General features: G+C 34.6%; 2 protein-coding genes across 3 annotated transcripts in view; one reads left to right on the forward strand and one right to left on the reverse strand.

Moving 5' to 3' along the window:
• Positions 1-1,147: 1,147 nt before the first annotated feature.
• LOC121374248 (protein FAM133-like) lies at positions 1,148-9,577 on the reverse strand. Its single transcript, XM_041501267.1, has 3 exons — positions 9,439-9,577; positions 5,883-5,957; positions 1,148-3,087 (listed from the first exon to the last, which is right to left on the reverse strand). The coding sequence occupies exons 1-3, from the start codon at positions 9,567-9,569 to the stop codon at positions 2,343-2,345; spliced, it is 951 nt and encodes a 316-aa protein (XP_041357201.1). The 5' UTR covers positions 9,570-9,577; the 3' UTR covers positions 1,148-2,342.
• Positions 9,578-10,293: 716 nt separating this feature from the next.
• Positions 10,294-22,190, forward strand: part of LOC121375300 (kinase D-interacting substrate of 220 kDa B-like) — a 44,398-nt gene continuing 32,501 nt past the window's right edge. The window contains exons 1-7 of one of the 2 annotated variants that reach the window (XM_041502683.1): positions 10,294-10,373; positions 15,929-16,118; positions 19,300-19,398; positions 20,030-20,128; positions 20,490-20,588; positions 20,795-20,893; positions 21,913-22,011. In XM_041502683.1, the coding sequence (XP_041358617.1) occupies positions 16,008-16,118; positions 19,300-19,398; positions 20,030-20,128; positions 20,490-20,588; positions 20,795-20,893; positions 21,913-22,011 (606 nt within the window). In that variant the 5' untranslated portion in view covers positions 10,294-10,373; positions 15,929-16,007. Of the gene's footprint in view, positions 10,374-14,619; positions 14,758-15,928; positions 16,119-19,299; positions 19,399-20,029; positions 20,129-20,489; positions 20,589-20,794; positions 20,894-21,912; positions 22,012-22,190 lie in introns of those variants that run through there. The other variant, XM_041502684.1, reaches the window with a different exon arrangement.

The following is a 22,190-nucleotide window of genomic DNA, read 5'->3' on the forward strand; positions in this document are numbered from 1 at the left end:
TACGATTATTCAGATTCTCTTGTTAGTTTTGATCCTGTGCATTACATAGTTTCACCAGAAATAATTGTTAAATGATGGGTACAGCATATAAACATTTATAATGATTGATACTGGCAATACAATGTCGAAAGCTATTTAGTGAAATCCAAGAAAGGGAAGTAGAGTATTACGTCCAAAGTTTAATATTAGCTTATTTCGGTAGATTGTTGTATCATTCAAATCACACAAATGTCAGCCTTGGAATACTGTTCAGACTGATATTTTATTTAACCAAAAAAAGATTAAGTTTCAAATGTCAATCTAAAACATCCTTAAAGAAATGTTCTATTAAAATACACAAGGCCTATTGGACAATTTTGTCACCAGTAGAAGCTTGTTCCAACCAGTGCACCACAACTGTTCAACGGCCGTGGTATGTGCTTTCCTGTCTGTGGGAAAGTACATATAAAAGATCCCTTGCTGCATTAAGAAAATGTAGCGGGTTTCCTCTGATGTGTCAGAATGACCAAATGTTTGACATCCAATAGCTGATGACTAAATAATTAATCAATGTGTTCTAGTGGTGTCGTTAAACAAAACAAACTTTAACACTAGCAGACGATAAACCATTAATTTGTAAAGTTTAAGAATTATCCAATTAACTCTATGAGACATATTTTAAAAAAGCATGATTTTGGCTGCTGTAGTGGAACCCTACTTGGCTGCTGTTCAGTGTTTACATACGATTTCTATCTTTTGTACATCTGATCAGCGTGAAGCAATACAAAATCTTAACGACTAAGTGGTACACATGAACAACCTGGCTAATTCACAATACAAAAAGGCACTATAAAGAGCACTATAAGTTATATCAGAGTACCAAATTTCATAACTATTTGATAAAAACTATGAGAAGAGAGACTTTCAAATTTTGAATGCTAAATGTTTATTTAAATCTTTTTACTTTAACTCTTGGAGAAAACAGACAAAAACAATTGAATGCTAAATGCTGTTTTAATTTAACTGACATTCAATTCCCAAAGTATATTTTGTGGTATGGTGCCTTTAAACATTCATTCCTCTGTTAATTTATGAAGATTGCCACTGAGAATCTATATATCTGAGTTTCAGAACTATCCTATTAAATCTCTTGAAGACAGACATTCAATTTTAAATATTCTATTTAATCTTTCTTTTAATATAACAAAAATCCAAAAGTTCCAACATATCTCACTATTAGTTTGTGGTCACTGCCCCAGAGAATTATAGTACCAAGTTTCATAACTATCCGATCCAAACTCTAGGAGAGGATCAGACTTTCAAATTTTCAATTTAAATTAAAAATAAAATGAATAAATATAAAAAAATTGCTAAATCAACCTCTCTCTCTTAGTTGTGTAGTGCACTAGAAGATCATTGTACCATGTTTTAGAACAATCCAATTAAAACTCTAGAAGGCTTTAAAGAAAATGTTGCTAGATGAACGATGGACAAAGGCCAAACAAATCAGTATTACGAAAAGCTTCACTAAGGATTGTCATGCAGCAGTTCTAGTAGGATTTCAAGTAGGATCAACTTTGTTATAGCAAATTTCAGTTATGAAGCAATGTATGAACTTTATGCTACATCTTAGAAGTGTCATGTGGTCTACTAGCCCGAATATTCTGCCATTCGAGACCTAGACAGACATTTGGACAGTTATGAGTTAACTATCAGGTGTATAGTGAAAACATGGAATGGCTGCCCATCACCGAGTAGGCAATGATGCCCACTCTAATAAAACAATAACCCTATGTTTGGTACTAAATACCATTACATTGATCATTTTTAAGTTTGCCAATAACAAATATTAACCACCAATACACACACTACAAGAAGGAACCAGACTGCATCCCCTTTCAATAATGTTCCAGTTAAATACATGGCTGCTGATGGGTTTCTTCCTGTAGTGTGTGTATCAGTGATTAATATGTCAAATATTAGCGAACTCGAAAATGATCAATGTAATGGTATTTAGAGTCAAACAGGGTTATTGTTGTATTAGAGCGGGAATTGTTCCCTACCCGATGATACATTTTGAAAGGCAGCCATTCTGTGTTTTCACTATATAGTTATCTCTGTGCTAGCTCTCGAATGGCAGAGTACTCGGGCTAGTGGTCCACTAATCATTTACTGATGTTGTATAGATGTACACACAAGAAAACAAATTTTGTATTTTTTTTCTGTGAAAGATATGGACAGTAGTAAGTATGAACATGACTGTTAAAATGTAAATGTTTATGAATGTGAAATGAACTCGGTGATATGTGTAACTAAGTATAATTAAATGCCCAGGTAAAACAGCAATACTGTACACAATTCTGTTACATTTCAGAATCCTTCTTTTTGTGCTTTTTGGACTTTCTTTTACTTTTGTGTTTCTTTTCACCATCTTTTTTATGCTTGCTGTGATGTTTTCTCTTCTTTGAAGATGCATTTTTCTCACCACGAGTCTTTGATCGTTTTCTTTTGAGTGACCGTGAACGAACTTTGTGTTCAGGTTCATTAGATATATTCTGCTCCTCTTCCTTTAATTTCAGATCATTGTCAACAGCCATTTCTTTCTCATTTAATATCGCCGAATCATTCTTTGAGTCAGATTTTGCCTGGTCATTTTCCTTTGAATTGTTATCCACAGAATTAGTCCCTTTCTCTTTAGTTTGGGCCTGATCAGTTTCTGATTTTAACTCGTTCTTGTTAAGACTTGGATCAGAGTTTTTACTGGAACCTGAGTCACGTGTCTTGTTTTGAGAAGAACGTTGTCTATCACTGTGACGAGAATGAACATATCTGTCATTAGATGGCTGACTAAGTCGAAATCTTCGATTAGAGTCTTTAGATGAACTTTGGTCTCTCTCGTCTAATTTCGTGGGTTGATCTCTGTGTCTTGACCTTCCTTCATCATTGTCGGAATTGCGACGTCGGTAGTTACGCTTATATTCTGGATTCTTCCAGATTTGTTGCTCTCTTAGTTTCTTGTCCTTTTTAACTTCTGGTACACTTCTCAGTGTGCTGACCAATGTGTTCTTTAGAAACTGTTTGTTTACAGGAAGCAGTGGAGACTTTTGCCTACAAAGATAAGAGACAAATAATGATACATATTATGGCACATAACTTAAAGAGTTGATGTAGTTGCCCTAATCAGGGGGATCAAACTGTATGCAGAATTATATCAGATAAGTAAGAAATTACAAAGATGTAAAACAACTCAGTGTTTTTTGTTTTAAAAAAAATTGTAATTTAATTGCCAAAGCAAAATGGACGTGAACAAATACTAGCTTTAACAATACAAACTACAGTGAAACTCCTCTAAACCGGACATGCTCAGGATCAAGTAAAAAGTTCAGTTTTAACAGGTATCTGATTTACAGAGGTTCTCTTCTGAACAAATATTTTAAAAGGGATCACGAAAAACGTCCGGTTTTGGGGAAATTCCAATTTACAGACGGTCCGGTTTTGGGGAAATTCCAATTTACAGACAGTCCGGTTTTGAGAGGTTTCACTGTACATGTACTATACTGCCATACAGGTTGATATGGTTAGAGGTTTGAGCTACTTTTACCCAATCTTGATTCAAGAATGTTAATCAGCCCAACTTCTCTGTTATTGAATTAGCCAAATGCTAAGTGTTTTTTAAACAGATTGGTTTAAAAAATTATTTGGCTACTAAACTTTTGTGTAAATGACTGACCGATTAAATTTTATGAAAAATACTGAACATTTCTGAGACTAGCTAAAACAAAAGTTTTTTCACCGCAACAGACATTTGCATCACAATTTTAGAAATTATCAGAAAATGCTTTTGCATAATACTTCACTGACTAATCTAAATAAGTAACAGACTAATTGAGTAAGTAAAAATTCTGACAATGATTTTGAGAAGTTAACAAGAGTACATGTACTCAGGTAGGAGTTAACTACATCAAAACAAACATCTTTAATAAATGGCACCACAACTGGATAGGGGTGCAACGATACGGTCAAAACCGTATTGTGATATATTGCGATATAAGAAACTGTATTGCAATATGTATTGCAATATAGTTGATATTATTTAAATTTAATATTTATGGGTTGTTTTTGTAATGAAAACAGAAGCCATAACTTTTTAATGATCTTTATTAGTTTCAGCTGTCAGGCTAAATATTTTAGGCCATATTTTTTTTTTTTAACACAATACTAGTCTACTAGAACACCGGTGTGACGGTGTCAAACTATTTATAAATTGTCACATTCGGAAATCCTTACTATCGGGCTTTTCCGAGGTTATTAGCCGAGGTATTTTGAACGATCGGCTGAAGTATTCAGAGTTCAGTGAAAAACAGCAAAGTGTGATTCTCATTTGTTGGTTTATTTCTTTGAAGATGATAGCCGTAGCCGTATTCCAACGTAAATGAACAATGAATGATAATGTGTAAGTAACAAAACATTTATTTGTAATTATTGTTAATTGGTTATTTTCACTGGACTTTTAACACGTTTTGTTTAGAAGTTAGAACCAAGTATAACCGACCTATCACTTCGTATGCCAACAAGTAAGCCGACTACGCTTGACGTGATTGTTACATTTTCTGTCATCACCAATTAATAAAATGATGTGGTTTTTGTTTGTTTGTTTGTTTGCCTATTTCAAGTCAAATAAGATACAAGGAACAAAAATAGCGTATACAAATCGCGATACGCAAAACTGTACCGCGGTTTGTATCGAGCTGATCAATTATCGCGGTATACCGGTATACCGGTTTATCGTTGCAGCACTACAACTGGACAAAGGCTGTGGTATGTGTTTTCCTGTCTGTGGGAAAGTGCATATAAAAGATCCCTTGCTGCATTAGAAAAAATGTAGCAGGTTTCCTCTGATGACTATGAGTCAAAATTACCAAATGTTTGACGTCCATGATTAATTAATCAATGTGCTCCAGTGGTGTCATTAAACAAAACAAACTTTCTTTGATAAATGAGAGTTGAATTAACCACTATTGTGAGAACAATGGATTATATTGCTGTATTATTCCATGTAATAGCTGTATATGCACTGCAGCGCCAATATCAAAGAGTTCACTGTCAACCAGCATACAATGTATACTGCATTCATCCAGCCTACAGGTACTTTCATTTTGTGCCATGTAGTTTTGGTTCTGAAATACGAGCTTGACCTTTTCTTTACTGTCCTGCAATATTGTCATTGACTAAGCCTCTTAATGAGCTTGTTTCCCCCAACTGAGATAGATTATTAATAATAGTAGCTTATGTGTATAGTGCTTTACAGATTGCTTAGATCTATTAATATAGTTGGCCCTATCATAGTTTTTGCATTTACAAGTTTTGTCCATGGCCTTTGGGTTGGATCCAGTACTGGGCTGCGAACCCTGTATCTACCAACCTGTAGTCCGATGACCAATTTTACAATACTGAGATGATACTGTAAGAGCTTAATATAGAATACTAAACAAACTTGCCTGTCATACCATTTTTATGAAATGAGTGAACAGTTTTGGTATCTGACGAGCGAAAGCAAGACAGATACCAACACTGTTCACAAGTTTCATAATAATGTTATGACAGGCAAACAAGTTTAGTATTTTATTTATTACAAACCAACTGCAAACAAGCTGCAACGCAGAAGTAAGCAGATATCGAGATCTACTACGTTATTTTTTTTACGAATTGGGTCAGCAAGTGATCCACATCACGCTCATGTCACGCCAATATTACACTAGTTAGATATTGAGTGATTGTTATGACATGAGCAATATCTTACACTGGTGTGTAATAAATAAGCATATAAAATGGTAGTTACAATGAATAGATTTTTAAAAGATCTGAGCAGCTGGATCTAAGATATAGTTCTAATTGAAACTAACCACCCCAGTGCTCCAAGTTCTCTAGCAGTTTCAGCACGTCTTTTTGTTTCTATCAGAATTTCATTCATTGCCAACCTAAAAAGAGAAAAACACAATTTTACTTACATACATGTATTTAATCAATTATAAAACTGAGTGTTGATGTACCTGACGTTATTTAGAGGATAACTATGTTGTATTTGACCATTTGTGGACATTCATGCTGGTTTTACAGTTGCAAACGGAGTTTTACCCGCGATGCAGAATGGAGACGGTGAAACAGATATTTGGGACTGTAAAACCAGCAAGAACGTCTGCAAATGGTCAAATACAACATAGTTATCCCCATTCTAATTCAATAAATGCATTTTCTTTTTAAAAATTGTTTCAATAAAAACATTTCAGAATGAAGGAAGCATTAACAAAAACCTGGTCACTATTGTGTTTCAAACCATCCACCGTATAAAATAATTATAGCGCAAGCAAATGTAAAAAATATATGTTTACAAGTAATAAACCTGCTGCTCCTAATACCATTTTTGTATTTTAATGTTTTAACAACTATACCAACTATTAATACTGATTTCACTTATTCCGAATACTCATCACAACAAACATTTGGTCCTCGATAATGAAGATGAATAATCTGGCACAGTTGCCATTACTTACTTCTGCATTCCTGTCAGTTAAAGTTTGTTTTGTTTAATGACACCACTAGAGCACACTGATTTATTAATCATCAGCTATTGGATGTCAAACATTTGGTAATTTTGATATATAGTCTAACAGGAAACCCTCTACATTTTTATCCAGTAGTAGCAAAGGATCTTTTATATGCACCATCCCATAGACAGGATAGCACATACCAGTCATGGTGCACTGGCTGGAGCGAGAAATAGATGAATGGGTCACCCATCATAAAATTGTGGGAACAACACAACAGACTGCCAATGAAGCAAACGTAAATGAATTATGAACATATATACAAATTTTTGGTGAACATTGGTTGTCGACCAACACCACTGTGTTCGAGATTAGAAAGTTCCCCTTGCTGTTTTGTTCTTTATAGTTTGTTTTAGAATTTGATTTTTTTAGATGCTTTGTAAACAGTCATGCCACTTTTAACAGCTTTTTAAGTACAGGCCTGCGCAAATTAAAAATTTGCATAACCTGAAAAGGGGTTATGCCAAAAGATTTTGCATAACCTATTTTGGGTTGAATAACCTGGGGTTTTTTCTTTATAATTAAAAAAACAAAACAAAAACAACAAAAGCTTAATTTTGAGAAACAAGAGAGTGACAATGGCAAGTAAAAAGTATATGTATACAAATGTTTAAGAGATTCAAAAATAATAATAATAATTTGGACTACTGTAATAAATTACCAAAACATAGTGAATGTCAGGCGTCACCTATTATATAAAAGACATCATCATGTGTGCATAACTACATGTGAATAAATAAGAATTCACTGCAAGGCAATCTCTAGCCCGATGACCGGCCTCAGTGGCGTCGTGGTTACGCCATTGGTCTACAGGCTGGTAGGTACTGGGTTCGGATCCTAGTCGAGGCATGGGATTTTTAATCCAGACACCGACTCCAAACCTCAAGGCTCAATGGGTAGGTGTAAACCACTTGCACCGACCAGTGATCCATAACTGGTTCAACAAAGGCCATGGTTTGTGCTATCCTGCCTGTGGGAAGCGCAAATAAAAGATCCCTTGCTGCTAATCGGAAAGAGTAGCTCATGTAGTGGCGACAGCGGGTTTCCTCTCAAAATCTATGTGGTCCGTAACCATATGTCTGACGCCATATATAACCGTAAATAAAAATGTGTTGAGTGTGTCGTTAAATAAAACATTTCTTTCTTTCTCTAGCCCGAGTAAACTTCTTTTCTTTTTTGGTGATTGTCGGCCACTTGTCGTATTATTGTATGTGACGGCCCCTAGAAGACGGAATGGCTGAGTGGGCAATCATGTGACACTAGTCACGATATAGGTTGGCGAACTTAGAATTCTGTTTGACGAAACTTAGCTGAATGTGGGCGCTGTCAGGTTTCTTTCTGTAGTGTGTGTATTAGTTATTAATATCTGATTGGGGTTTTTTTAATCAAGGAACTCGAAAATTATCGATGTAAATGTATTTGACATCAAACATAGGATTGTTGTGGTATTAGAGCGGGAATCTTTGACTACTTTTTGGTGGGCAGCGATTGCCAGAAAATTACATAGCTTGGTCTCAGACTGTAATGAGAGCGTATATAACTGTCTCTTACAATCAGAATACTCGGGCTAGGCAATCTCTTACCATTAATTTTATAATATTAGTCTTTTATGTGTATATAATGTCATGACATTCAGTCCTGAATGGGAGACTCAGTGCTATCCTCCTCATCTGAGGAACAGTGGATACTGATACTGTCTCTGTCATTATCATTGACACTGTTGTCGTTGTCACTGTCACTATCCAATGCGGAATTACAGTTAATAACAGGGTCACTGTGACTCTGGTTTACCCTGGTTGCTGATCCAGTTCGCGATTGTAATGACCATCACAATATCGCCATTTTTGATTGGTTAAATTTGGCTATAACGCCTTCTAACAACCAATGGATATGCACCTACTTCATAAGATATGTATACAAACCTGACTGGTTATGTCACGCGCTACAAAAAAGCACTGCGTCGGGAACAAGTCTAATGTTTGTACTCGTGACAAAAATATGTTGGTATGTTGCCGGGACTAATCATTCAGTCAATTTTACATGAACAGTAAATCGGTTATGCCAAAAAAATGGCATAACCGATGCACGAACGAAATGGTCATTCGTGCAATTTGTGCAGGCCTGAAGTAGACAATAAATTTTCATGAATATAGGCAAATGGGTTTCTTGTGCTAACAACTTTTGTAGGCAATTGAAAAAAAATAAAAAGCTTTCTTCTACGAAATGTAAAAAAATGTTGTTTCTCAATAACAATTGTGGATCTGACACAAACAACCTTCCATATACACACCCCTTTAAGAGTGTCAGTCATGTGACTTGTTACCAAATATAGACAACTCAAGCAGATGACAATCATTACCGATCTGTCAAATCTAGTCTATTCATTTATAATGATTTTAATGTATTATAACCTTTGGATATGGTTCCTGTATGCACTAATAGAATTACCAGTACTGTACAAGGGAGACAAAAAAAAAATCATACCTTTTTCCACCCTCATTTTCAATATTGATCGATCGAGGCTTGGTTAGTGCAGTGGTATTAAAGTTTGTGCTTGCACAGTGTTATTAGAACGAGTGGGGAAGTGATATGGGATGGAATTCGATGGGGGATGGAATTCGATGACTAGTTTAGGATAATAAGGTTCGAATGTAGAAGAACCACACATTCTATGTCCCTTCAGGCTATCAAAGAATAAGCCATAACCTGAGGTATATCTTGATTGTCTACACTCAGTCTACAGGAAGATGGGTGTAATATGGAACCAGTGTGCCTATGTGGTGTGTGTCACTGTGTGTAAGGGCGTATTAGTCCAAGACGTTTCTTTTAACTATCTTATTGCTTTTAAACCAACTTTTCCAGCTCTTCTTCCTCTTTCTTTTTGGAACTGTCGTCCTCTGCATCATTTACGTCAGTGGATGCGCTACTATTTTCTACAGTATTCATTGCAGAAATAGAATTTGAGCCCAGTTCTACTGCTGTCATTTTAGCGATCAGAGGCCATGTATGTTTACAATAAATAATACAGGGTGAAAATAAGTTCCTCACCCGGACGATTTAGAATAAGTACAATACGTAACAATGACTTTAAAAGAAAAGAAAACAATATCTATTGCAATTTTTACTTGATCTGCCTCTGTCTGAATTTTAATATTTTAAAAGCAACACTAAAATCATGACATCTTTTATTTTAGAATAGGACACTGTAAATAAGGTATCTTTTTGATTTTACACCGTAGGCAATATCGGCGAGGTAACATTGCCTATATTTTCAGTCTAGCTGTTCATTACTTACTTTTAAGCAGCCATATTATTTATTGTTTAAGAAGAAGAATGTGTTGCATACTATGCCTCTTATAGGCCAGTTGCAATTGCAAATAATTGAAATTATATTATGGCCTCGTAAGCACAAAATAAAGAAGAAATTAATTTTAAAAAACTTTATACGGGGAAGGGAGTAAACAAAAATCGCCCGTTTTTATGATAGGTAATTGAAATAAAATAATAAATTCATAATTTGTGGTGCAATATATGAATACAGTATACGCATAATATAGTATATCAATGACGACTGGTGGACATTTTGGAAATTTAAAGCACAAAACCTCTTGCGTTAGATAACGTTAAGTACAGAGGGACGTACCCACGATGTCATGGTACGACTTAGCCTTGGTACGAAATGATCTACGGTACGAAATAAAGCCATAGAAAAACGTAGCGTATCAACTTGGGATCGCTGTTTAACAAGAACAAGAGTATGTTTTGTGTGACACAAAAAGTAAATTATAGGTGAGTTTGTTTATTTTATTCAGAGGGTTTGTTAACTGTTGGTAATATCTGATTGAATCGACGTCAATTATCATATTATGTAAACATTTAAAATAAAAACTCCGTATTCACTGAAACCAAAACTAAAAAGCGACAAAACAAAGGTTAAAAAAAATCTCTTCCTATCGAAAACCGTTCCATTGAATAGGAAAAGCTAATATTGCATATGTTTATTAGGTCATCATTATGCATTGTTATTTACCTTGAGTTGTCCAAGTAGGATCAAGAAATTCAGAAGTCACATTCAGATCATCTGGCAATAGCAAATAATAGTCTGGTAATAACTGGTCGTAAACTGGGATTCTGAATTAACATCTTTGCTTAATAAAATAATGTTGTTGTTGTTTTGTTATTAATGCTTTCAAGCATTTATTGAAATAAAATATACCCACCGAAGTTGTTCATTTGTAGAAGTTCAGCATTATGCTTGTCGTGCATTTATGAGGTGTTTTTTTTCACAGTTCGGGAACATTATTATGTAAATTAAGAAACAGTTCATTAGAAAATTTATGGTTTACAAACTATTCACTGGTATGAATGTATGGACATCAAGTGTTCTTGGCAATCATAGTGGAAAAGATATGAACTGAGAGCTCTTGATAAACTATTTTTCCTTTAAAAAAAATATTAATGAAAGTGTTCGTCCACTGAGCATATTTAAAAAACATATATTTTTGTTCATGTACCAGGTAGTAACTTTAAAAATGGAAAATGATGAACCACACATGCACAAAAAGTGGCCATTCAAATATTACGTGATGCTCGAAGGCATGGGTGGGTGCTGTCACGGCAACAATGTTTAACATAGTTATAGCTAGATGTATACACACAATAATGATTATAAATCGAGTTGTAATGGGTATTTGCACTTTTCGAAATGGCAAAACAATATGTTAAGATTATATTACTTCCACCACATGACTCATTTATAGATGATGGGGAGTTGCCAAGAGTTATGTAATATTTTGGGGTGTGTGTATTGTCTAGAGTTATGGGACATTACAGGGGGGATGGAGGGCATTTAATATTGACAAAAATGGCGATGATACATAATAATGAACAGTCCCAGAGGTTATTTTTTCAAATGCATGTGCTTAAATACAGTTAGAAGCTAAATACGTTCCTGTTTACCAGATGGCATTACACATTGTTGATATTTTTTCGTTAACCGATTGGAATGTATGTTATTTTATATATTGTAACCAAAAAATATATAATATTCTTTTTGTAGGTAGTGTATTCATGTTTTTATTGGTAGCCGAAACGCAGTTTTGGACAACGATGGAACTAGTTTTCATAAGCGTACAGGCTCCCATTTTTGTATGGAGAAGGCTGATTTTTGTCCAAATTAAAAAAAAAAGCCATTTATTCATATAATTAATTTTACTGCCAAACAGCTACATGGATCACAACAAATATTGTGAGTAGAATGATGGAAAAACATGGTGAAAAGGTTTCAGGCCAGCTCATTTTACCTGAAAAGCTAAAATTTTTGTTCTAAAATTGCAGATTTGCTACAGCACGGGGTAGGCGTGGGGTGTGTGTTCTGTCAGAGGGCACGAAGGGTAAAATTATTTACCCTAAAATCTTGGAAATTAATGGATACACTTTATTTTTTTTTTAGAAAGATTATAATAAGACAATTGCTGTTTAAACTTTGTCAAAGTTCATGAAATGTAGCATTGAATTTCAAAATATTTCAAACCTGTAACCACCTAATAGACTGTCTGTTTTTGTTTTTATTACATACCCTGAAATTATTTTCTGGCAGAACCCCGGGTGTGTGTGGGTGGGGGATTTTAGATAAGTACTTTGAATACCAAAGCTGACATTTCAGGCTGGTGTAATGAAGGTAAATTTTATGTGCTTTCCAATTGTCATCTTCTCAGTGCTTTCATGGCTATAGGGGGGGGGGGGGGGGGGGGGGGGGATTTAGCTCAGTCGGTTGAGTGCTCGCTTGCGGTGCTTGCATCACAACTGGTCAAAGGCTGTGATATATGCTTACCTGTCTGTGGGAAAATGCATATAAAATTGTAAAAGATCCCTTGCTGCATTAAGAAAATGTACATAGCAGGTTTCCTCTGATGTGTTAAAATTACTAGCTGTTTGACATCCAATAGCCGATGATTAATTAATCAGTGTGCTCTAGTGGTGTCGTTAAATAAAACAAACTTTAACTTTAACATTTCACGCTGTAGATCACACTAATTTGGTTACTACAAGTTTTTTGTCTGTTCTAAATATACCAAGGTCTTTTTTTTTAGCAGTAAAAGTTAATAATAGCTAGTAAAGGGTTGCACTTATTCAGAAATACATTTCAAGTTATTTTAATCAAATTACAGCTGAACATTCTATATATTTTGAGGTGAAATGTTTTGAGGTTAGCATGTTTGTACTTAATTTGGCAACCGGCCTTGCAGGTAGTGTCATGGCTTAGCCATCAGACATACGGCTGTTAAGTACAGGGTTCACTGCAAGTTTTAATGACTCACTGGGTAGGTGTAAAACCACTACACCCTCTTCTATCTCACTAACAACTAACCCACTGTCCTGGACAGACAGCCCAGATTTCTGAGGTGTGTGTCCAGGACAGCATGCTTGAACCTTGGACTTGTTTATTATGGGTCAATGTGTTTTGGACACACCCTTTATCACCTCAACCTTGGTGCAATCTAAAGTCCTGGCTTTATTTTATTTATTATTTTATTGTTATTTAGTTTAATTATCAATGCAACTTTTTATTTATGTTTATTTTATAATGAAAAAAATAATTAAAAATTAAAGTAACAAATATTATTCTTTAAGTAATTAAGTGAACCAACAATGTGTGGTGTTACAGTTTTGTGTTAAGATTATGTGGTCTTTGTACATAAAATTCCAGTGCAGAATTGCGATTGAAAATGTTTTGCTCGCACATTACTAAATAAAGTTTGTTTTGTTTAACATTGATTTATTAGTCCCCTACTGGTCTAACCAGAAGGGACTATAGGGTTCATCTCCGTCCATCCGTCTGTCCCACATATGTTTACCGGATGTTTTTTGCAGAAGGCTTTGAGATATTGAGTTCAAATTTTGTGTATGGTTTTATCATATACTGTTACAGATCAAGTTTGACCTTCATAATGATTTACCTATGTTTGATACAGTTATGTCCCTTGAACTTAGGAGATGTAAAAATTAGTTTTCTGGATTTTTGCAATGCCTGGAGATATCAAGATGAAATTTTGTATATAGCTTTATCATTTGTATATAGCTTTACAGATCAAGTTGAAGTTTAGTGGTGATTTACCCACTTTTCAGAGTTATGGCCCTTGAATTTAGGAGATACGAAAAATTGTTGGGACCGGTAGGAGACATGTATGAGAAGGAAAATGGTTTATTTAAAGATGCACTCAACACATTTTATTTACGGTTATATGGTTATGGACCACACAGATCTTGAGGGAAGAAACTCATAGAGAGGAAACCCACTTCTATTTTTCCATTAGTAGCAAGGGATCTTTTATATGCACCATCCAACAGACAGGATAGCACATACCATGGTATTTGATATACCAGTTGTGGTGCACTGGCTGGAACATTACTAAATAATGCATTTGACTGATTTTTAAAAGAAAATAATGTAATTAAAAATATGTATATCATTAGCACCAAATAACTATCATTGCAAAAGAGAAACTTTAAAAGCTGTATAGCTATTAGTACATTTAACGACCATTAAGTCATCAACATTTTCTTAGATATACAAAAAATAATACTCTTTTTTTGTATGTGCTAATATTCCAAAAGTATACACAAAAATGTTGATTTTGTAAGGGCTATTTTTATCGGTTAACACCACCCACCCACCCCCATTTTAAACACAAACACTGATAATAACCCCATCATCCCCACTATATATATACATTTGTTGTAAATTATGAACAGCCCCTTGTATGGTCTTACTGTTGATTAGTTGTCAAAACAAAATTTCTGCTAAATATTTCCCATCAGTTTACAGTAAATATTTTCCATCAGTTAAAAATGAGTGTTTGCATTTGGTGTACCTGTCAAGCCATGTGATTGAGTTGTGTGTAGGGATTGAGTTACGTGGACTATATTAAACATGTCATTGCTAGGTCATGGTCTTTTACCTTATAGATGTCATCACCAGCAGCTCGGTTTCCTTTTCCTTGCTTGGATGTCAGCATGCAGATTAAGTAACTGATAACAAGTGTGTCTCCATACCTGTTAAAACTGGTTCAGGCCTGATAATATATTTAACTGCACACCTGACTTTTGTGTTGAACATTTGTACTGGATGTATTATTGTTTGTGGAGTAACTGAAGTACATTGTGCATGGAGGTAAACTTATACTGGGAATAACTTGTTATTCAACTTGGTATTCAACTTGGTGACATATACCTGTAGGATATCTGATGATATCTGTTGTGAACTGTGTAAACTTTTAGCTAGAGCAGCTACTGTTTCATCAATATTAGTTACAAGTGAATTCAATGTATTAAAACCTGTCAGTGGGCCCATTGGGCTATTTCTCATTCCAGCCAGTGCACCACGATTGGCATATCAAAGGCCGTGGTATGTGCTATCCTGTCTGTGGGATGTTGCATATAAAAGATCTCTTTCTACTAATGGAAAAATGTAGTGAGTTTCCTCTCTAAGGCCATATGTCAGAATTACCAAATGATTGACATCCAGTAGCCGATGATTAATAAATCAATGTGCTCTAGTGGTGTTATTAAGCAACAAAAAAGAGTGAGATGTAGTTCAGTAGTAGTAGAGTCTAAATTTGTGTAAAGCCCACCAGTTTTTAGGATCAATCTAACAACCATATATATGTAGTTGGGTTATATGCCTTAACCTGTGGTACTAGCCTCTGTGGTATCATGGTTAGGCCATCGGTCTACAGGCTGGTAGGTACTGGGTTCGGATCCCAGTCGAGGCATGGGATTTTTAATCCAGATACCGACTCCAAACCCTGAGTGAGTGCTCCGCAAGGCTCAATGGATAGGTGTAAACCACTTGCACCGACCAGTGATCCATAACTGGTTCAACAAAGGCCATGGTTTGTACTATCCTGTCTGTGGGAAGCGCAAATAAAAGATCACTTGCTGCCTATCGTAAAAAGAGTAGCCTATGTGGTGACAGCGGGTTTCCTCTAAAAAAACGTGTCAGAATGACCATGTGTTTGACGTTCAATAGCTGATGATAAGATAAAAAATCAATGTGCTCTAGTGGCGTCGTTAAATAAAACAAACTTTTCATTTCTTTTTTAACCTGTGGTATGTTTTGTTCTGCCTGGTTAGTGGGTGGTTTTTTTTAAAGTTCATTTTCTAGACTATATATGTGTTGCACTTACATACATGAAATACCTAACCATTGCTGATTTAATAATGTGCTAGGGTGTCATTGTCCTGTACTTTTAACCAGTTATGGTTTTTGTACTATAATTCAACAAGACTGGCATTGTGATAATTGTTTTTTCTAATAACCTCTTTGTGTGGTTTGTTTTCAGACTATTTTTTCCTGATTAAAACAGGAGAGAAGCAGACAGCCTTTTGGTTTAGCAATTCTTTAGTTGCTAAACAGAAGAGATGGCTAATTTCAAATCTCAGTTGCTATGGGACAACATAGAGAAGGGAGATCTGTCTGCAGTGCACGGACTCTTGGAAGGAGAAAATATAAACCTTGAAGAAAGAGATGAGGTGGGTCATAACAAAGTTTTTAATTAACAATAAAATCTATACATTAATTTGAATGTCACAGAACTCTATGGGTCTTAAAGGAGTTTTTAATTCACAGTAAAATCCGTACATTATTTTGAATATCACATATATAACTCTATATGTCATATAGAAGTTTTTAGTTCACAGTAAAATCCATATGTTATTTTGAATGTCACAGAACTCTATGGGTCTTAAAGGAGTTTTTAATTCATAGTAAAATCCGTACATTATTTTGAATATCACATACATAACTCTATAGGTCATATAGAAGTTTTTAGTTCACAGTAAAATCCATATGTTATTTTGAATGTCACAGAACTCTATGGGTCTTAAAGGAGTTTTTAATTCACAGTAAAATCCGTACATTATTTTGAATATCACATAACTCTACAGGTCATATAGAAGTTTTTAGTTCACAGTAAAATCTGTACATTAATTTCAATGTTAGTGCTCACATAAGCCTATGGGTCATATAGAAGTTTTTAATTCACAGTAAAATCCATACATTAATTTGAATGTCACATAACTTTATGGACCATAAAGGAGTTTTTAATTCACAGTGAAATATGTACATTAGTTTGAATGTCACATAACTGGGCCATAAAGGAATTTTTAATTAAAAAAAATTCATACATTACTTTGAATGTCACATACCTCTATGAGTCATAATGGAGTTTTTAATTCACATATTAATTTGTCATGTAACTCTTCATGTTTGGCTGACACAGGCTACCTGTATTAGTTACATCAGTGACATAGCAAGAATTTGTTTGAGTATACTTATTACGGAGGTAAAACCAGCACTCAACTGAACACACAGTTTGTAGTGGTTGTCTGTGAAACCTTTATTTACCTTAAATTGTTGTTTTAAGTGGATATCTGATATGTGTGGGTAGGTGATGGATTGAAAGGCTCAAATAACAGACTGTAAATGTATATTCTAACATGTTTAAGTATACAAGTACTTGTACTTAGGAGACATCAAAATAAGTATAGTGACTGATAACCCATACATGTACGGTACAGGTTATTGTAAATTATGGGCCTGGGCCAGTACTTTTGAAGTTATCTTAGCTACAATATATCATAAATCCGTTTTAAGTGACTGCGGAAAATGTCATAGTGTATTTTTGAAATTGTCTAAGTCTAAAATATCATAAATACATCGTAGATCCTATGACAGGTTCATACATATCGTAGCCTAGGAACTAATATGATGGATTACTTCTAAAATGTCCCAAACTCTAAATATTTTATCGTCAAAACTTTAAAACAGTGTATTTCAACCTTGACCTTTGACTGCTACAGCATATATTTCATAAAATTTACCATTCGATATAATGGGGTCTGATTGGGGTTGTTGAAGAAGACAAGTGAAATGCACCTATAGTCCATCCCATCCTCCAACAAAATTGTTTTTTATTTTTGTAAATAATTTCAGTTTAGTTTGACGTAAGAAGAAAAGTAAAAGTGTTTTGGAAGTAACCAAAATAAATACTATTTTTGTGTGCCATTTAGAAGACAACTGACTCTGAAATAAATAACTTGTAGTAAATTTTATAGTTTGAAAAAAGGCATTCCCAGTGGGATGGACTATAGTAAATAATCTATAGGAATGCCTAAATAAAGAAATATTACTGAAGTAAACCAAACTGACAATTTTTCACTACTTACAGCAATAAAAAGTAGACATGGAACTTCTCCAAAATACATAAACAGCACGTAGTAAGGTGCCAAAAAGTGGGGGGGGGGGGGGAGAGGGGGCACATATATACCGGTATATAAATATATATAAACCATCTCTGCTGCTACTAGATCATGCCCCCTTGCCCCTTGTTTCTTATGCCAGTGAAATTATATTACACCCATTGCATGACTTGTTTGGACATGGAGGGGAGGGGGAGTTCCAGGTGTTACTTTTTATTTATTTTTTTGTTTGTTTGTGGTGTATATATGGTCTAGCTTTACATAGCGTTAAAGGGATGGGAGGTGTCTAATTTTGACAAAAATAGCCTTGTGTAATATTTGAAAGGCCCCTTAGGCTGTATCCATTTTCCTTCTTGGATTTGTGATTTTCAGTTATTAATTAAAAGTATTAAGTTAAAGTTTGTTTTGTTTAACGACACTACTAGAGCACATTAACTTATTAATTATTGGCTATTGGATGTCAAAGATTTGGTAATTTCGACATATAGTCTTACTGAGGAAACCGGGTATATTTTTATATTACTATTGTCGTCTATGGGATTTGATTTGTTAGTATATACACCCTATATGAGACCATGCTTAAAGGCATATTGTCACAGACCCCTGACCTATTTAATGGTCTAACAAAGTATTACCTGAACAAAAATAATTTGACTTGTCCCTAAATGTACTTTATTCAGCCATCTTCATATCCACCACATTCCATTTATTAATGACATTTTGTAAAAAAATAATTAAATTATGGCAATTATGTGGTCCATAATTCAAAAACTAAAATTGCCGAGAGGGATGACATGGATTTCCATCTATCATGGTTCTGTTAAGGAGATCCGATAGCTAGATTTGGTTTCCAATAATTAATGTAATTTTTATTTATTATCCATTTTTAGAGAAATAAGGTCTTAAATCCGTGACAGTATGCCTTTAATAAAAATAATAATGATAATAATAATAAAGGGGCGGGACATAGCCCATTGATAAAGCATTCGCTTGATGCATGGTCAGTCTGGGATTGATTCCCATCGATGGGCCCATTGGGCTATTGCTTGTTCCAGGCTTTTAAAGGCTGTGATATGTGTTATCCTGTCTGTGTGATGGTGCATATAAAAGATACTTGCTAGTAATGGAAAAATGTAGTAGGTTTCCTCTCTATGACTATATGTAAAAATTACCAAATGTTTGACATTCAATAGCCGTTGATTAATCCACCAGTATACACTAGTGGTGTTGTTAAATAAAGCAAACTTTAACTTTAATAATAATAATTTAATTTTTATTTTATTGTAGGAGTTAAAAGTGTGGATAAAACCAGAAAATTGGCTTTGGGTCATATTTTATTATTCTGTCTAGCTACAGATCCAATTTTGTTTGTTTTAGATTGGCCTAAATTACTGTATGTATATCGCGTTTAAATACCAGTACAGCTCTCTTTTTTCTTCTTCTAAACATGTAGAATGGACAAACGTTTCTCATGCTGGCCAGTGAGAAAGGTGAACTCCATATTGTCCGAGAACTGCTTGATGCTGAAGTGGACGTTAATGCTGTGGATAATGTAAGTTAAATACTGACATTGAAGATTCACAGGGTTACGGCCAGAGGGTAATACCGGTATGGTGCCATACCCAAATTTATGGGGTTTTTTAAAGTTAACCTTTGACAAACTTATTACTCTTATCATTACTCTATTATTTTCTTAACCCTAACCCTAAACTTAACCCATTTTCTTTCGGGGGAGGCCCCCCCCCCCCCCCCCCCCCCCCATAACCCCTGTTGACTGTTGTTGCATTCAATTCCATAGCATCATATTCAAAAATTTCTTTCTGGCAGAAATACGGACTAGGTATGTACCAAGATGAAAATACCCAGAATTCTATATTTTAATGCCAGCCAAAAATTGGTTCTAGTATTGGTTTACTGGTCTACATGTGTATGATGAAAGGTTCACAGTAAACCCCTGTATTTCAAGACCTTGCAAATTGAGTTTTTGAGATTTGTTTTACCAATGTCATTTCTATCCCTGTATGGAATAAATTATTTTATTCAGTGCCTTGTAAATCATCCCAATAATTTTACTTTCTCTTAATATTAAATACACTGTATATTTTAACTGGCTTCTGATTAACTTTTCTCTTGAAGGACTAAGTCTATATTACATTGATATTAACATGAGAGTTTGATTTCAGGATAACTGGAGTGCACTGCTTTGTGCGGCTAAAGAGGGACATTTGGAGATTGTTATTGTACTTCTGGAAAAGTATGCAATCATAGAGCATAGAGATATGGTAGGTTTGCTCATAACACGTATATTAGAATGAATGATTGAATGTTTAACGACACCCCAGCACGAAAAATACCTCGGCTATACTTATATTAGATGCTGGATTTTATGACACTATCAGTACCTAGACAAAATGATAATTAAATATCAAGTATTCTTGTTTTCATATAAAGTCAGACATCATTAAATTCAAAATTGAATGGGTCGGTGAGATTTATCAAATTTTAGGGAGTTTAAGTTTTTAAAGTTACCTAGTATATTATATGTCAAATCAAATTAAAAGGCAACTATTTTAAATTTTCTTATTTAATTCCAAAATGAGTTAAAGTTTATTTGTTCACTTTTGTTTCTTTGTTTTTTTTTAGAATGGATGGACTGCTCTAATGTGGGCATGCTACAAGGGACATTCTATGGTGGTGCAAGAACTGCTCGATATTGATGCTAACCTAAATGTAAAGGCTGAGGTATGTATTACCTATTTTTTAACTGTCCTGTTGTGTAAAAAGTAAAGAAAGCACCTGTCCATGGCCCCACGTTTTGACTGACCCCATAAAATTGACTAATGTTTTATACAGCTGTTCTTTTTACAAATATAGAAACGATATGTATGTCTCCATCCGTCCGTCCGTCCGTCCAATTATTTGAATAATACATTGATTATTTTCCACAGCACAACATGACATGCTTGGCTTGGGCAGCCGGACGAGGTTATCTGGAAATAGTTAAGATGCTCATCAAGAAGGGAGCCAAGATCAATTCCAGTGACAAGGTGAGAGAGTGTCTTCATAGACAACATGTGACTACGTGTATTTATGACTAGAGGTGTGAAAAAATCACTCAACTGGCCTCATTTCTGTAGTCATTTCCGTAACTTGATTTTTGTGCTTGTATCCAATTAAGAATTTCAACTATTTGGACCATTTGAGGGTCAATGGTTAGATATTGGTGGTTAGTTAGTTATTTTATTTATAAATTACACCCTCCCCCCCCCCCCCCCCCCCCCCCCCAAAAAAAGAAGAAGTGTTTTTTTTTTTTTTTTACATCTGTGAATAATGAATGCAATTTGCCAATCAAATAGGTTATTTCTAGTCGAGTCGAACATTCGGAACTCCTGTAGTCTGAATATTTAGGGGAGGGGACTCTTTATTTTACCAACACTACATGTAAACTAACTGGTATATACACACATGACTCGAAATAGCTGACTGTGAAAAGCAAAAAATGGTAAATGTTTTAGACCTGGCAGGTTAAGTAAAAATTTACCTGCTACTCAAGAGAAAAATGCACACACGATTATCTTATCTGCTATTTAGCTCATAATTCGGTAATATTTTAATTCCATAATTATCTAAAATATGTTTCAGAGGTCATAATTCTTCATACGTCATAATTCTTCCCTCAAAGTCTAATTTAATTAACTTGATTCACTGCTTAGCAGTATTTTTTTTTTTTTTTGCTATACTGAGTTAAAAAGTAAAACAAGGAAGATATATATATATATGTATATACACACACACACACACACACACACATGTAGCCACATTGTTGGATACGGGTACCCCAGACACAGATGAAATTTCCAGACATTTTATGGCTTAATGGAATGAATATTAATGGCCAGTCCATGGGTAGTAGAAGGAATACACTGTGGTTGAGAGGTCCGGTTACAGTAAGTATTCCTGAGAATATAAAAATTATCAATGTTTTCCTCATTGTGTTTTATATTAATTAATGATGTTCTCTATGATTGAAAACAGCAAATTGAATTCAGCGTTACTGTATTTTCAGTATGGGACAACTCCATTGATCTGGGCAGCTCGTAAAGGTTATCAGGAAATTGTTGAACTTCTTCTTGCTGAGGGTGCCAATGTTGATTCATCTGGAATGGTATTTATCCATTTTATGACCAGTTACAGCTGAGTTTGTCCTTCTTATAACATGGTAGACCAGGTGATCATATGTTTGATATCTTACCTAAATGTAGTAATTACTGATTGTACAATGTTCAGAAGTCTCAATAAACAAACATGTATGCTATTCATTAGTTAAATAGAGGATTTTTTAAT

This window comes from Gigantopelta aegis, chromosome 6, assembly GCF_016097555.1.
Source record: "Gigantopelta aegis isolate Gae_Host chromosome 6, Gae_host_genome, whole genome shotgun sequence".
Classification (NCBI taxonomy): domain Eukaryota; kingdom Metazoa; phylum Mollusca; class Gastropoda; order Neomphalida; family Peltospiridae; genus Gigantopelta; species Gigantopelta aegis.

What these genes read in the sequence shown, in the direction of transcription:
- LOC121374248 (XM_041501267.1), bottom strand. Translation starts at nt 9,569, where the DNA reads ATGACAGCAGTAGAACTGGGCTCAAATTCTATTTCTGCAATGAATACT. An exon ending in GAGGAAGAAGAGCTGGAAAA is followed by an intron (nt 5,958 to 9,438) that starts GTTGGTTTAAAA and finishes TTCTCTTTTTAG; the next exon opens with GTTGGCAATGAATGAAATTC. An exon ending in GAACTTGGAGCACTGGGGTG is followed by an intron (nt 3,088 to 5,882) that starts GTTAGTTTCAAT and finishes TTATCTTTGTAG; the next exon opens with GCAAAAGTCTCCACTGCTTC.